Source organism: Triplophysa dalaica, chromosome 19, assembly GCF_015846415.1.
Source record: "Triplophysa dalaica isolate WHDGS20190420 chromosome 19, ASM1584641v1, whole genome shotgun sequence".
NCBI classification, from domain to species: Eukaryota; Metazoa; Chordata; class Actinopteri; order Cypriniformes; family Nemacheilidae; genus Triplophysa; species Triplophysa dalaica.
The window spans coordinates 16,495,866-16,512,555 of NC_079560.1; the positions used below are offsets into that span (position 1 = coordinate 16,495,866).

General features: G+C 38.1%; 1 protein-coding gene across 3 annotated transcripts; it reads right to left on the bottom strand.

Annotated features, from left to right (window-relative positions):
* Nucleotides 1–424: 424 nt before the first annotated feature.
* ndfip1l (Nedd4 family interacting protein 1, like) lies at nt 425–16,185 on the bottom strand. 3 transcript variants are annotated; one of them, XM_056730221.1, is made up of 9 exons: nt 15,753–16,185; nt 14,116–14,203; nt 13,202–13,332; nt 13,024–13,074; nt 12,334–12,421; nt 11,739–11,863; nt 10,846–10,912; nt 8,853–8,958; nt 425–1,631 (listed from the first exon to the last, which is right to left on the bottom strand). In XM_056730221.1, the coding sequence occupies exons 1-8, from the start codon at nt 15,783–15,785 to the stop codon at nt 8,855–8,857; spliced, it is 687 nt and encodes a 228-aa protein (XP_056586199.1). In that variant the 5' UTR covers nt 15,786–16,185; the 3' UTR covers nt 425–1,631; nt 8,853–8,854. The 3 variants fall into 3 exon arrangements, with proteins under 3 accessions (XP_056586199.1, XP_056586198.1, XP_056586200.1); XM_056730220.1 differs by lacking the exon at nt 425–1,631 and adding an exon at nt 6,747–7,862 and having other exon boundaries at nt 15,753–16,178; XM_056730222.1 differs by lacking the exons at nt 425–1,631; nt 13,024–13,074 and adding an exon at nt 6,747–7,862 and having other exon boundaries at nt 15,753–16,153.
* Nucleotides 16,186–16,690: the final 505 nt, after the last annotated feature.

Sequence of the window (16,690 nt, forward strand, 5' to 3'; positions counted from 1 at the left end):
GCTACGTGCACCTATTGTTGTGTTGTTTTTACTTGGCGGACAGGCTGATTAGTTTTGGCGTGTGAACAAGATGGAACAACACGGAGGTATCATTTTGGACAATAACAGGATAGTATCAATGCATAGGTATGAATGATCCAATCAGAAAAGTAGTTCTCTATGTATAATGTTTAGTCATAGCCTATAGGGCCGGCATGAGATTTTGGGGTATAATAAGCCGAACAAAAATAGCTCGGTTTCACGGGGTCGCTATTAAAACACTACGTGTTTCTTCCAAATATCTGCGAACAACTGTTCAACTGGACAGAATACATTTACTTTTTAACCAACATATAGAACATGTGTGTCAGGTAAAATAAAGCCTAACAATTACAATATTCTTCCCCCCAAAATTGTTTGTCATATTAGAAATAAACATAAAACATTGAATTACATGATTTATTTATTTCTTTTTCCCTAAACACAGCTCATACCTTACAAACGGTATCACAGAAAATTGTAGTGGATTTGAAACATTAACTCTTTTAATCCTCGGTATACCCTGAAACCGGTATTCCCGTGCCATTATATATTATACAGTATTTATATTACATATCGCTGTGCCTCTGAAACCTTGTATCTCCACATTTTGTGATTTTGTTTATTCGTCCCCATTTGTCCCTGGGTTTCGCAAATATTTAATCAATAATAAGTATTCAAAAGTGCCTGTTAACTTTGACAACACAGTATGCAATCATTTAAAAAGTAGTTTTTTTTCATTTTCTGAAAAACAGTGAATTTGGAAATATCTGGTTTCAGAAGGACAACGACGATGAAAAATGCTGTCGTGTTTTAATGTGTTGTGTAACATTTATCACGTCTAATTTATTTATCTTTGAGTCGTTTTGCTCCACCAATTTTTGCCATAACAGCTCAACTTCGTTATGAATCATTAGATATTTTTGTTTAAAACATATCATAAGACTGCTACATTTTTGCGTATGCACAGATGATGTCACTGAATCGTTGTGATATGCTTTCCTGTAGCTCATTGGCTAGAGCATGGAGCTAGCAACGCCAAGGCCATGGGTTCGGACACAGGGATTGCTCATACTTAAAGACAAATGTATAGTGTGATTAATCACAATTATCAAAAACGTGAAATGAAAAGTCTTAGTTAAATTGATTTGGTCTATTCTAGTTGAATGTGTAAAGATTCTAGGGTAGATTTTCTGAACAGTGTTAATACTTATGACTGTGCTGTGCTTTAAAACATTGCAAGAAATCTAAAGGAATTAATTCAAAATATACTTTACGGCCATCCTCAACAACAATTACCTAATCCAGTTACCGTTCAGAATTATTCCATTGAACTACATACACCATGCATCTTTCTCATAAGACATTTTTCCTTGCTTGGTCCAGGCATAATATATTCTGGATGATGCACTGATGTCTCCTGCCTGGCCAGTGTGGAGGCAGGAAGAGCCTGACCAGAGATGGGTTAGTCAGGCAAGAATAAGTGATTCCATGGAGATCCCACTCCTGGCAGAGAGGACCAGCAACGGGGGAGTGTATGACTCACCGTCCATCCCAGAGAAGAGATTCCACAGGACAACAAACAGTGATGACGGCTGGAAGAGTTAAGAGATCTGAAAAGCACACGCACACATAAACAGGATGCCAGTGCACGAGAGCCAAAACCGCCAAATATTTTAATGCTAAACAACTGCACACTAACAATTTATATTGCAATTTAATTGAGAACCACATTAACAGTGGTAAATGTATCATTTATAAAGATTACAAACAAATTCAGCTGCCAATTTGTTACTAATTCAATGATAGGCTATGGCAACTGAAGTATTGCTAGTCAGAAATAGTGTTGACAACAAATAGCTTGGTCGCTTTATTTAGTATTCTATATACGTAGCAATGTATACGTTTGGCAATATTTAGTGCCTAGGGACAAATCTAGAACGTTTTTGGATAACCTTATCTCTTCTCAGTACGTAGATGCGCTAGCATGCCGTTGACCTGCAACATAAAACCATTTCTTCAAGCTCCGAGTAAGGTACAAGCAGCTCATTTAATAACCTCTTTGTTTTAATTGTGCCATTTTCCTTATACAATTAATTCCGTTAAAGTGACAGCCCTACAAATAAGACGTGATAGCCCACCAAGTATTATGAAACGTCCGTGCCAGAAGAATGCGCGGAAGTTCGGATTTGATCACGGTCACCGGAGGTTCCCCGCGACTGCTTTGTTTGGTGGCCTGCTCTGCTGTTTTTGTGTTTGTGAACATCTAATGGCTTTGGAAGGCAGCGAGGGGCCTCTTCTCCCCCCATGAACTCATCCTAATGACAAAAACACATTTTGTTATGGAGTGCGTCGGAAGGACGGGTTAGAAAACACAAGCCAGCGTTTTCTAGACACAAAAGGCAGAAATGACATTCCGCGAGACGTTCTCTCACAGCTTACTCATTAAAGATAGCAGCTCAGCATCCATTCATCCTCCAATCTCTTTATTTCAACCATTTTTCTCTCTCTTGTTCTGAGTGGAACTGTATTTCATTTGGTTAGATCATTCAGAGGCCATAAGTTGTGCAGGCGGCTAATTATAGGACACGCTGTAGACCTGAGGGCCGGATGTGACAGCATGCAGCGTGTTTGTGTGAGTGAGAGTGAGAGAGAGAGAGAGAGAGAGAGAGAGAGAGAGGCAGAAATCATGCATGCGAGTATGTTTAACTGAGATTGCAGCAGGGGATTCAACCTTAGCCCCTCCCACAGAGTACTGCAGCAGTGACTCATTCAGGATCAAGGCAGAGACGACCAGGGTCTGCACACGCAAACACATTCCTCCAGCCCAACACACACTCACACGGCTTCAGCGCTATACATTCTCCGATTCACACTCCATGTAGTCATTCACAAAAATAAGATGACGTTCAGTACAGATGTATGTTTACATTCATGCATTCTGGTAAACGATTTTATGCTAAATGACTTGAAATGTATTTCAAGTATACGTTTTATTGCTGTTTGTTGCATGGGTTTGTAAAACTGGATATCTTGAATTTTTTAACAAATGCAAATATAAAAAGTGAATAAAACAGAAAACAATATACTGTCATTTGTACAATGTACAAAATGCAAAAGAGAAACAGACTTGACAAGAGAAGACGAAAAAGTAAATTATAAGTAGAAATTAATAAAATATAAGGTAAAAGAGCAGAATAGCTTTTTATTGCATCTCAATTGTGCCCGAGTCTGATTTACTTGAGACACAATCCATTCATGGTTCCATAAAAATTAACCCCAAAATAAATAATCAGTCATCATTTATTGATGATTGCCCATACAGTGGAATTATTGCCCATACAGTGGAAGTCAATGTTGTTTGGTTACTAACATTCTTCAAACTATCTTTTGTGTTCTGCAGAAGACAGCCATCCAGGTTTGAAATGACACGAGAGCGAGTCAATAACGAATAATTTAATACTTGGGGGAATGCATGTGTCTTCCAATACAATAAGGTTGTAAAACAAATGATTCATTTATATCCACCGAATCGAGTAAGCAAACTCTCTCTCTCGCCTACATGTGTGACGAACAGTGAGCTCAGCCATCAATCTCATCCGAGCTCAGATCCGCGGAAGAGGAATCAGCCAAGCTTTTTTTCTCAATGGAGTGACGTGCATCTGCCTCACTCCACACAAACCCCCTCCCAACCAGAAACACAGCGGCCCATTCATACCAGCGCTCGGCCAATCGGCAGCCGGCGGGAAGCGGGGGCGGTCTGTGATGAATAGGTCACCTGTATTACATCACTGGGCTCCAGGAGCAGCGAGTGAGAAAGAGGAGAGAATGGGAACGAGGTGCCAGCCCCCCCAGCTCTGTATTTCTCTCGATTTCTCCGGCATGAGTCAGAGGCAGTCTGATTCCCTTGATGCACTGCGGAAGCGTAGCATGACGTCTCCTCCATCTCGCCGTGTGTGTGCGATTCTTCGGAGGGCGGATGCTTGAATCAGTCTCTCTGCAGCCAATCCCAGATTCCCAGGGTTCGAGTGTGCCTCTCATTCATAAAAATATGGAAAGTGGATGAGTCTATAGATGCTATATGGCGACACTTCTGCATCTATAAGGCATCGAAGGGCACTCGAGGTCCTGCGACTGCACTGGAAAAGTTTCGTTACACAAACCATTAAAGAAAAGCTCAGGTCTCTTTCAAACAAAAAATGTTTAAGTATAAAGGAGAATAACCGAAATATACCTTGGTTAATATAAACCAAGATCCGAAATAATGTGTGTCTTTATCTCAACTTGTAAAGCACTGCATTAGCAACACAAAGGTGATGGGTTTGATTCCCAGGAACAACAATACATAATGTATAAAATGTATACCTTGAATGCACGCTTTGGATAAAAGCATCTGCCAAATTTGTAAACTGAAAGGTAATAGTACATTTAGATCAAATAAAAAGGTGCACTTTATATGATGATGCAGTTTATATATTGTATATCATATATCAAAACGAGCAAAGAAACAGCCATTGTGAACGATCGTCGTTCAGAAACCAAAGGGTGAGATAAACAGCAAGATATGAGCGAGGTGCGGAGAGCGAGTGTGAACAGAATACATTGGACTCATCGCCCTTAGCAGCAGCAACAGACCGTCGATGAGTCACCAAACGCTCGGCCGTCACTCCCGGTAACCAGCCCACCCTCGCCACGGTAACCAGTCTGCGAGAGCCCTCGCGCCGTTCAATTGACTTTAACAGCACAGAGTCAGATACACACAGAGACAAAACAGCTACGCCAAATGTGTGTTGTTGGGGAGGGGGGCAGAGCTGGATGAGTCATAAGTGACTAACATCCCCCCCACACATACCCACCCTCACTAAGTGCTGCATGGTACGACGATGGAATAGAACGATAATGCCATGGTATTATCTATGGTTTTATCCGTATCACGATACTGGCCAGTATTCGGATATCGTGGTATCCTGTGTAATAGTGCAAAACTGTGTTCTGTAGCATGGTCAAAAACATGGTTGTACTATAGTACATTTATATGTGACACGTTACCAAACATAGCTTTTCTATTGTATTAAATTCAAAATCACACTAGAACAATAGTTCATGTTGAAAAAATGATTTTACCAACCTGTGTCTTATCTGAAAACCGTGATATCACAATATACGGACAATAATTGTGATATTCACCTTAGACTGATCGTACTATTATTATCTTTTCAATTCAACAGTTATCGCAATATCACCGTTATTGTACATTCTTTCAGACACCATAATAATGAAGAGACTATATGATCTTTTGACAGCCCTATTATCACTATGGAATATTACGTCCATTTATAATTTATATAGAATTTATATTAAACGTCCATAAGACCTGGTACTGCAATGTGCAACCCAAAACCGTCACAGCCACCCCCCTAAAATTCTAACGGGACCCCCGAGTCACCTTCTCAGAAACCTATGGTGGATATTTTTAGAGGGCCGGAGTGCGAGCGTGTCTGTGTTAGCTGAAATGATTGTCAGTGGTAGGAGAGTGTTAGGTTATTAAATGCTGTGTGCTTCCCCCAGGAAGTCACACCAGAAGAGGAATGAGAGCTGCTGGCTTCACACCTCAAATGGACGGCACAAACAGGCAATAACAGGAGGCAGCCTGTGCCCGCTCGCAACCCCAACACATCGACAAGCCATTAACCAGACATCACAGAATAAAAAATATCTTAGTATTCAAAACCAGCCATTTATTTCTCTTAATGGCACATTCATGACTTTCATTTCACTGACATGATATATTGTGTCAGGATCTCCGGCCACAACCACAACAGACATTTACCCTTGTTGACATGAATATTTATCCTCTACATCCGACCGTAGAGAAAATCAGGTCAGACGAGTTGTATCGGTTCAGCAACTTCAAGAGAATGACAGTTGAAAACAAGCCGTCGGTAACAAAAATTTGCGCATAGTTTGTAGAGGCCCCAAAACTGGGTACTCACCTTCGAGTTGTTCCAAATCTGTATATATTTCTTTGTTCTGATGAACACAATGAAATATATTTTGACGAATGCTTGGAACCAAACAGTTCTTGGAACTCATAGACTACGATAGTAGAAAAATATCACATTAAATTTGTTTTGTTCTCTGGAACACAAAAGAAGATATTTTGAATAATGTAGGACAGCAAACAGTCCTGGGGCACTTTTGACTTCCATTGTCTTTTTGTACTAGACAATGGGGTCCAAGAACTATTTGGTTACAAGCATTCGTCCAAATATCTTTCTCTGTGTTCAACCAAATAAAGACATTTAAATAGGTTTGGAACAAGTAGAGAGTAATTCATAACATTTTTGTGTGAAATATCACTTTATGGTACTTGTTAAAGATAAATTGTAATTCCAAACACAGAAAACTGTCACATCGCTGGATATAAATTACATAATGTGTCCCTTTACTTTGTCCAAAACCAGTACATAGATTAATTCATCCAATTTTATTTGAATTTTAAGGCAAAGTCCATTAAAATAACACATATTTGAGATTTCATTCATGTTTGTAGCACAAAATTTAATACTTGAGAAAATCTGGAGAAATACATAACATCACAAATGAGTAATAATAAAGCAACACTCATTAAATACATTGATACAAGCATTTTTATCATGGCTTTGTAACAATTCTTCTACTTTATTTCTTAAACACCACGACAAAGACCACAACATCTGCACCCAATGTTCAACATCAGAGACATTTAATAGCAGTATCTTATTTACAAGCAAATACATGTGCACATGGATTGGAATTTGATGGGTGACCGCAAAAGCTGCATGGAAAACAGAGCACAAAAGAGTAACTTCCTGCGACGTGGACGAGACCCAAGGTGACAAGAGCAGACACGCCGCGGCAAAAATCGTGCATGATTAGACAAAAAGATCAAACGGCCCCTATCCTGGCCATTGCGCGAGGTGGGGGAGAGGCATTCACGCTAAATGTGTATTCAAAAGACGGCTGAAATGTACAGTGCCACCAGCAGTGCGGTATAAAAGGAGAGAGATTACAAGAAAACATTATTCCTTCATTCGTTGTAAAATGTTTGTGTGCTCCATTTTGTACCGTACCCACACGCGCGATTCGAATATTTAACCTTAACATGATTATCTCACACAAAAAGAAAACATTTAGTGATGAGAAATGTCATGCCTTCTGGATACATATACAAAGCATTCTATGACCTTAATTTGAATGGCGCTCTTAAATAAGCAGTTTGAATTAAAACAGTAACTTTATTTTCATGTCATGTAGAGGAAAAGAGAAAACAGTTGAAGAAAGAAGCATTGACTGCTTTAGATTCAATTCATCTCGCACCACCATTCACAAAGAGAAAAGCTCTTCATGAATGGAGACCAGCAGTGACTGGTTGCCTTCTTGTCAAACGTCATCACAGAAAAAAGATGGGGGCGGGGGGAGGGGGTTAAAGAGGGAAAGAAATGAAAAGCAAGACTTCCCCCTACTGGTTAACAGGGAGTGTAGCCATTGCATGCCAGTACTACACAGGATGTCATATGTAAGGCTTTTGTATACATTGCAAATAGCACTCAACATTAAATCACTACAGATTTCTGATCAGGTATAGAGCTGTTAGCATCCACTATTTGTTTTACATCTAGAAAAATAAAAAGAACCATCCGACACGCAGAAGAAAACTCTCCCTCCGTCTTTCTGGAATTGTGTAGTCTTCCTGTCAGATGAGTAGATTACAGATGGAAGTTTTTTTTTCTTAAATACATTTTCCCCGCTGGGTCCACGGCGCGGTGCAGGCCCGTAATTGTGTTTTCATTTCCAGCGAGTGACTGGAGTAGACGAAAATGATCATTATTCATGCGCTCGCTGCCCAGTCATTATTTTCTGCTTTGCCTGAGCTGTTCGCAATGCCAGATCTATTCTTAGTCCTGCTCCTAAACATAATTATACTGCCATCGCTGCATTATTTGACCTTAAAACACTGCGGTAAGCAATTTAAAGCCAACATGAGATGGAGAACTTTAAAGGGATTCCAAGTGAAACTGAAGAACATGTGTCATTTGTGACAAAACCTAGCTTTATAATCGGTAAAAAAAAAAAAAAAAAAGTCTTGTGGCAAAAAGCCAGATCATGTCAATCTATTGAGAAGAATAACTAATTTGTGCCAAGAATCCAGTCATGATTATTGCTGTAATACTTATTACATTAACTGGCTTTCATTTTAAATTATTGTTTGTTAATTATTGTAAATAAACAGCTTCATTGCCTATTGAGTCTTGGTCAACATTAACTGATACTAAAAATTTCATATTTGAAGCTTAAAGATTCTGTGACATCATTGACTATCATAGTATCATATTGTATCAATTTTCTGTTATGTTTAACACCAAATTTTATATTTTGTAGAATCTAGGAGAACAAGTAGTTCTGGGGAACTTATCGTTTTAATTTTTCCAACTTTGGTTGTAAATGATGTCCCAGAATTGTCAGTTGCTAACATTTTTCCAAATATCCTTCTTTTTGTTCAGCAGAACAAAGAAATGTATGCAGGTTTGCAACAACTTGAGAGTGAGTAAAAGATTACAGATTTTTCATTTTTGGGTGGATTATTCCTTTAAGAATTGCATGCGCTTCTGAATTGTGCACAAGTAACATGAATTATGTGAATGGGAATCATTTTCATTTCATGTGGACTTTAAAATGTGTTGGAACTTTAAAAAAAATACTCAATATGTTTAATAGGAAACTTTCCCTAGGGTTCACTTATAGGCAATACAAATAAAGCAGCATTCAAAATGAAGATGCTATTGAATATGAACCTTTAATAGATGAAGAGGACTCTGGTCCGTGGAAGAGTTGAAAAGGAGTCTGCCATTTTGCGTATCTTGGCATAGTTGATGAAGCCTCGGAGGAAAAGCAGAAAGCCTGAAAGACATTAAAACTCAAATTAGTGATGACATTGTTTACAATGGCCTTTCAATTAGGGTAATAAAGTAAATTTTCATTTAATACTGCAATCATATAACTTTTGCATCTAATCAGAATAATATGCATATTTGTCCTATGGTGTGACGGCAAAAATTTAGATTTTTTTTTAAATGTATTCATTTGCCAGATGCTTTTACCCTAAACAAGTAGGAGCGCATATGAACATTTTCTCAACCGGCTAAACCGAACCGTTAGTTTAAAAGGCCATGCTACTAGAAGGATTAACGCTAGGGTAAGCAAAGGAGAGAATCTACAACACTATTTTTTTTAGAAAAAATTGGTTAGTCAAATAAATGCGGAACAGGTATGTTTTGAGCAGTTTTCTGAAAGTTGTCAAGGATGCTGCAGTTTGTGTGTCTTTACAATGAAGATAAATCTCTCCTATGCAATTTTATATGATAAATTTTAATAATATAAAACAATGTAACAGTTTGTTTTCTACATTTTACTGTCACACCATAGGACAAATGTACGATTTATTCATCAACTATCCTATAACAGATATTGATCAGTAGATGACCAACGCCAATATCTAGAAAGCAGTGTGGCTGTGTGAATCTGCAATATAGATAAAAATGTAACAAAAGTTGAACTAAACATTTGCTATATGGGTGTTTATTAGTGGTGGGCCGTTAACGGCGTTAACGGCGTTAACGCAGTGAGACTTTTATCGCGCGATAAAAAAAAATGTTGCCGTTAATCTATTCTCAAAGTTGGGTTGGGAGCTGGGTCTATACTACGCAAGCTATGATGACTTTCACCTTGATATTTTAGCGCGGATGTATACCAGCTTAACTGCACTGTACGGGGCGAGAACGAGATTTTTCAACTCGCGTGATTTGCGTCATTTGCGGAAGCAGAAGCCGCCTCATCATCTCATAACCAGGGCTTCATTCGCGCGATTCGCGCAGCAAGTAGGTCTATTGGCTCTTTGCATTAACATATAAATCACTAGCGCTTGACACGCCATTCGCGTTTGGTCTGAACATAACATAACGTTACTGTGAAATTACCGCATCAAACGTGACGTGCTAACATGGATGCAGCTATGAAGCCGCCGGGTTTGCTTCAGGGAATATTAATTTTTAAGAAGCTTCCCAATAGAAACATCGACAAGACTAAGGTTGTTTGCACCTTGTGCAATGTGGAATTGGAACTTTCTCTCAACAGGTTCTGGTCTAACTTTAGTTGAAACCAGTAACTTTGTATTGAGATCTAATGTATTATTGCTCATGTATGACATATCGCTTGTTGCTCCCTCACTCTTTGTAAGTTGCTTTGGATAAAAGCGTCTGCTAAATGACTAAATGTAAATGTACAGTAGGAGCTCTTCCAGTCTCAAGTACCACCTAAACACAAATCATCCCTTAGCTAATGCGGAAGTAAACACAAGTTCATCTTATTGAACATAATTTAATTTTCATCACCAATTATCATAGTAGAACAGCTTTCTCAAGCAATTTGAGATGCATTTTGGAAACAGGAGATGAGCCCCTGGTCTAATGCGCCACCTGGCTTGAGAAACCCGTTCTCAAAGACTTACTTTTAGTCATTATTTGGGTAGCACACATATTCTGAATGCCTTCGGCAGAATTCAAATGAGCCATTTTAATCTAGATTAAAAAAATGTATCTATGCCCACCACTAGTGTTTATATTTATATGTATGTATATATATATCAGCTTTAAAACAAATTAAGGTAGGAGTTACAATTTCTTTTTCATTTTGGGTGAACTATTTATCTTGAAATATATTTGAATTGAAGAAGAGCAAAATACAAGTAACAAGAGAACCAGATTGCTTGCTTTGTGTTTTTATACTTACCAAGCACCAGAAACACCCACCACAGCCAATACTGTCCATCAAAGTAGCCCGGGAAATATGTAGAAAACTGAAGATTCAAAGAAAAGGACATAAAACAGAAGCCCAGACAAGATACCAGTCATGTCAGGACTTGCTTTGTCTGGAAGAGATTCACAACAATACAGAACACACACAAAGTCTTTTGAATCATCTAATCATATTGCAGGTGTTGTGGTGATTACTAATGCAGTGTGATGGTCTCACGCACCTATCCACACAAGAAGGGTTAGTAAATAGTCAAATTACATTTACACAACTGCGTGTAAAAACACTAGCTAAGGCTGGTCCACCCTTGACTTCTTTTTTGAAGCTGCTAGCGTCTGTTTTAAATTATAAATCATATGATTATTTCAAAAAAGTGCTTTTTAAAACGGCAGTGTCTTTTTCTGCATCTCAGAGCATATTTTCAGGTTGAAAACAGTTCACCTTTTCTGAAAAAAAAAACACGTCAAGCTCCATTTTCACAGCTAACCAATGACAGAGACCCTTTCGTTTCCATAGCAACATGCAAAGGAACGTGATTGGTCGAGAAGGCTCAAGCCCAAATAAATGAAAGTTTAATTTTCACTTTCAATAACTTTGAATTGCATTCCTAGCGAGAAATTTTTGTAGGTATTAAATATGTGATTGGATATTGCAAAGAGGCTCTCCGTTTATAATTCAAATAGACTTCCGCTACGCTGCTTATGCAGCCTGTTTGCCTTCGTGCAAAAATGCTGTCTTTGAACTTTTCCGGCTGCTATTTGTAACCACAACGCTTGCAAGTGTTTTTATAACTACAAAAGAGCAATTGTCAACCTTTTCTTTTCAAAAAAGAAATCAAATGTGAATACGGCCTAAGGATGTTCGCATACCCGTACGATGAGGATCCATTTGATTAGCGACAGACCGAAGCCAGATATAGCACCATACCGGCCGGCTGCGGAGGTGGTCAGACAGAATGACAGAAAGAAGCCGATCCAGTTAAAGAGGAATGCCACTGAGGAAAAAAAACATGTTTTGAAACAGACCATTTTATATTTAACCAAAGTTTATATAAATACAACAAGTTACAATGTAGTTAATGACAAAAGTTTGAAAGTGACAAATAGCGGTATCGGTAGTGGTTGTTCATACCGTATCTGCCCCCCCCAAAAATCAGTGTGTCCCAAGTTCATAGTCATCATCTCTCTTATACTGATTTCCCAAAGGCTTGATTTGAGCTTTTTCTACTTGCTAAACGTGACTGTACAAAACAAGTTTTCTTTTTTTTAAGCGGATATTCATGATCAAGATAAAGGACGTTTCATCTCGAAAGCTTTCCTGTACCAGCATGATGCCACCCGAACGACAATAACTTCAACATGACCCTCATAACCAGCATTTCCATCTGTTCACTTATGTTTGAAGCATCCATTATGATGGGGAGGAGATAAAAAAACAAAGTCGCCAACATCGGCAGACACTTACTGAAGAACGTCAACATGAAAATGCCATCGTTGCCTATCCGCAACTGGTCAGCGTCCTCAAAGTCGTCCCTCGCCACAAAGTCCTCATCCTGCAGCGAAAAACATAGAGATGGGTGTTAACTCTGAATACATTGTACACAAAAAAAGGTGTGCACTGTTTAGCTCTCTGCACAAAGGATTGAAACAAGGCTTAAACACAACACTCTGAAAAAAAAACTGGATCTTTAAAAAGACCCAAGAAAGAGTACAACGCATAATGCCAGACAGGAACATCAATTGATGTGTCGGAACCTACACAGTTCACAGAAAATGAAATCACACGAATTTTGCAGACACACAGAAGACGAAAGGACATCTAATTATGGAACTAGGAGGTATCATTTCTGGTTTGTTTCAAAATATTTCTGAACACAAAAATGTTAATCTACAAATTTTACTGCTCAAGGTTTGAAGAACATTCCCACATTTTACTCTTATCGTTAGATCTTCAGGTGTTCAGGAATAGTATCACTTCCCATTTTTTCTCATCTCACCGTGACTGGGCGGCCTGAGCTGAATAGATATTTTTAAAAGCATCATCTGTCTTTCGTTTCATGGCATCAAACAGATCATAGATTCTGTCCTACTCTTCCTAGTTCAGGTCAGAGAAGCAGAACTCTGGGGCCATCACATTCACACACTGTTACTGTACCTCCAGCGCACACCGAGTTACATCATCAAACGTGTCCAGACGCTCCCTGTGCTGTGCGCACGCAGCGTGTGGCAGAGAAACACAGCAGTGAACAGGGGAAACTCACGTTAACACATCAGTGATTTAAGGACTGAACAGGACAGCCATGGCTATGTTTAGCTGGGTTTGTGGTACTTACTCGGCCTGATACCAGCGGGACGGTAGCTTCTGCTTTGGTTCTCTCCGCTTCGTCGTATGATGGAAGCGTGGTGGCTACATTGTAGGATGGGGGTTTGGGAAATGCAGCGTCGTCTTTGTAATCAAAATAAGCTGCGGGGAGGACAAATACATATTTTTGTACAGAGATTGATTCATACGAAAATATAACAGGAAACTTTTCAATAAAATGTTGCTTTAGTCTATATATTATATCTAGATAAACATAAACAAATATACTTGTACTATATAACATTTATTTTACATAAAAGTTTTTTGTTTACATAAACAATTATTATACACAGTATATATATGAAGTAAAGTCCCAGTGAAATTACAAATGACAACTCATTTTCGTTATAAAATTTCACGTTCCCTCATAATCTCCAGTTGAAATCTGAAAATGCACTTCCGCCATGAAATGACTATTCATCTTAAATGATGTAAATTAGAGGCTCCAGAGCATCTGTTAGCTCCTCCCCTTCAAGTGTCAGTGCCAGTCTGCTGCCAGCTTTATTTCAAAATCAATGCAACAGCTGTTTTTACACATCCAATCAATTCGCAGTGAAAAACGCAAGCCACTCCCACTAATTTTCTCCGTTGTATATCCGCTTCACTAGGAAATGTGTCAATTGCAACTTGCAGGGAATTGAAGAAATATTTACATGAGTATATCCATTTTTATATTTATATATAAATTATAGATGTAAATATTGAATTTACAAACACTTTATTAAAATTATATATGCAAATTTATTATGTAAACAAAAAAATATCATATGCAGCCTTATAATACCTCTATATAGTACCCATCACATCTTAGTCACTTTTTGAACTGTCTAAAAGCTGATGAACTCATAAAGTTAAGAAAACATCATATAAAAGGATGAAACGTACATTCACTGTCTGCTCCAATACTGCTGTAAGGGGGCGGGGCATCGATGCACACCTGAGGCCCCTCCTCTGGGTCTTCCTCACTGGGCAGCTGAGGACATAAAAACAATTTATTGGCGAACCGGTTTGACTGTCAACACTAGAAAACACTTATGATCCTTCTTGGTACAGTGCAGATGAAGTCAAGCAGGATTTTGACGTATTCATTTAAAAAACCTAGAAGTCAGTTCCAGCACAGTGTAAATAAATAGTCCCTGAAACCTAGCGTGACACTGTGTTAAAGACCATGACTAAAGTAACCCTACCTTTAAAATCACATGATTTTCCATACTCTCATTACATGCCCTTTCACATGTTCCAGGAAATTTTTCACCATTTTATAAATCATGCAAAACTTGTGAAAACCAAACCATCCTTAACTGAAGCAACCTGGGCTACTTTTCCCAATAGCATCACAAGCCTACGCAGCCCAGGTCGAAACAAAACCTTTTAGACAACTAAAAAAAAATGTTTTTACAAAAGTGATTTTATGTCCATAGAAAGCATTTTAAGTGCAAGTAAAATGTCTACTTTATAGTTTCAACTAAGTTTGGAGAATAAATTGTCACAATTTGGTTGAAATAATGTTACATTGTCATTCGGTGTAACACAATATTTCTGTTCAAATTCAAACAACATGCTTAATCTTACTTGTACATATTAAAATATATAAAAGAATATGGGAGTATATTACATTTTTTGTGCTTTAAATGAGTAAACAAATTCTTATTGACAAATGGGCAAAAGCTATGATAATGGCTCATTAAAAAAAAGACAACTAACTAATAGTTGGGGTGAAAGTAATTAGTCTTTTAATATTTCATAAATTGATTTTTGTTAACAAATATGACTAAATTACATTCTAGTGGGCGTCTTCTGCAAATCAGGGGAAGATGTATGACATTTATTTTTTGCTCAAAAATGCAATTAAATTAAAAAGAAAACATTTTCATTTTAGTTGAACAACAACAATGTAGAGCAGTATTACACTTTTAGTTTTTACGCGTAATCCCTTTTCGTCTTTGACCCATATAGTATAAGTAATTAAAAATAACGGAAAGTTTAACACACCAAAGCATTAGTGTTGAAGTACCAATGGAAATACACTGGCATACAATCATTCAGTATCACTGCATATATCGAAGTTAAATATCTCACGTTACTGTATTACGTTACCACACCACATGACTTATTTGTACAGATGATCAAACACAACTGTTAACATGTTTTAAAAAGCAATGTGATATCTGAGCAACCTGTCAAGACTTCAAACAGGCGTAACGTATTCCTGACAAGTAACGTTAAACGTCAGGCGCTTTTAAGTAATTTATCCATGTATTAAACTTTAATAGCCTTGTTTGCTAACGTAAGCAAAGAACATTAACGACTACATACCCTAAGCTTTCAAGTCCAACGTTTATTTATGTTACTGTATGCCACGGTGACCAGTAGTTTAAATTGCTTCGCTATTCACTTCAAAACAGTGCGGCCTGCATTTCGCCAAAGCCTCGGCGTTTCCTGAAAGAACTTCGGTCGAGGGCGCGCCTGCCTCCGCATCCGCCCGTAACATAGGTTTGTCGAGGTACTCTGGAGCTCCTTACCTGCTGATATCTGCCACTTGACTCAGCCATCATCGAAGCTTTAGAAGGATCAAAAATGTCCACGAATACAAATGATTTACGATTCAAACACTCTGAATGAAATTATATAACACGTTAATGGCAAAGCCACAGCCCTCGTCAGATCATACGTGTCTGAGCTTCCTGTGATCTGTCAGCTGTGATCTCTAGTGCCTCCGCAGCACACAACAAGGATTACAGTTGCTACAAACAACAATTCAAGGTATTGCTAAAGCAATCTTTATCGTTCTCTGTGTGATTGGGCCTTTATAAAGAAAGAAAAACAACAATAGTTTGGAAAAGACGTGAGTGAATAATTAGTCGAGTAAATAACCATTGCATTGTGATTGAAGTCACAACTATTTTTACGATTACTATCGATGTCAAGCAAACACTGTAAAACGTTCATCGAGTAATCTTAAAATGGGCGTCGAAAACATCTTAATAAAGGATAAAGTAGAAATATTAATATCACCGAAGCAATCATACAGTGCGCGTGCTCGCAGGCGTTCAATTATTTTCCTATACTGCCATCTAGTGGTCTATAGCTGTCTGTGATACACAAAACCAGCTGGACGTCGCGCAACACCTTTGCCAGCTAACATCGTTTCCTTTATCAATTCATGTTAGTTCATCATCATAAGGATTGTTATCGTTTGGTATGCAAACTAGGTTCAAGTCTACCTAAAAAGTGTGATTTCCTCAAAGAGGATTGTGATTCACGTGATAGTGTTGTGTAAGAGATTTTGTCACAAGATTCAGATTAGTGTAAAGAAACGTTAGAAGCTCAAAATTAAGACACTTGGGAAGCTCAAATCGTTGTATGTCATACGATTTCATTTTAATGAAGAAAAGATAAAATTATGATTTTGAGTCTAAATAATTTCATGTTTCATGAACATAACATTATTTAACACACA

What these genes read in the sequence shown, in the direction of transcription:
- ndfip1l (XM_056730221.1), bottom strand. Translation starts at nt 15,785, where the DNA reads ATGATGGCTGAGTCAAGTGGCAGATATCAGCAG. An exon ending in TATTGGAGCAGACAGTGAAT is followed by an intron (nt 13,333 to 14,115) that starts GTACGTTTCATC and finishes TCCTCCCCGCAG; the next exon opens with CTTATTTTGATTACAAAGAC. An exon ending in TAACTCGGTGTGCGCTGGAG is followed by an intron (nt 12,422 to 13,023) that starts GTACAGTAACAG and finishes TTTTCGCTGCAG; the next exon opens with GATGAGGACTTTGTGGCGAG.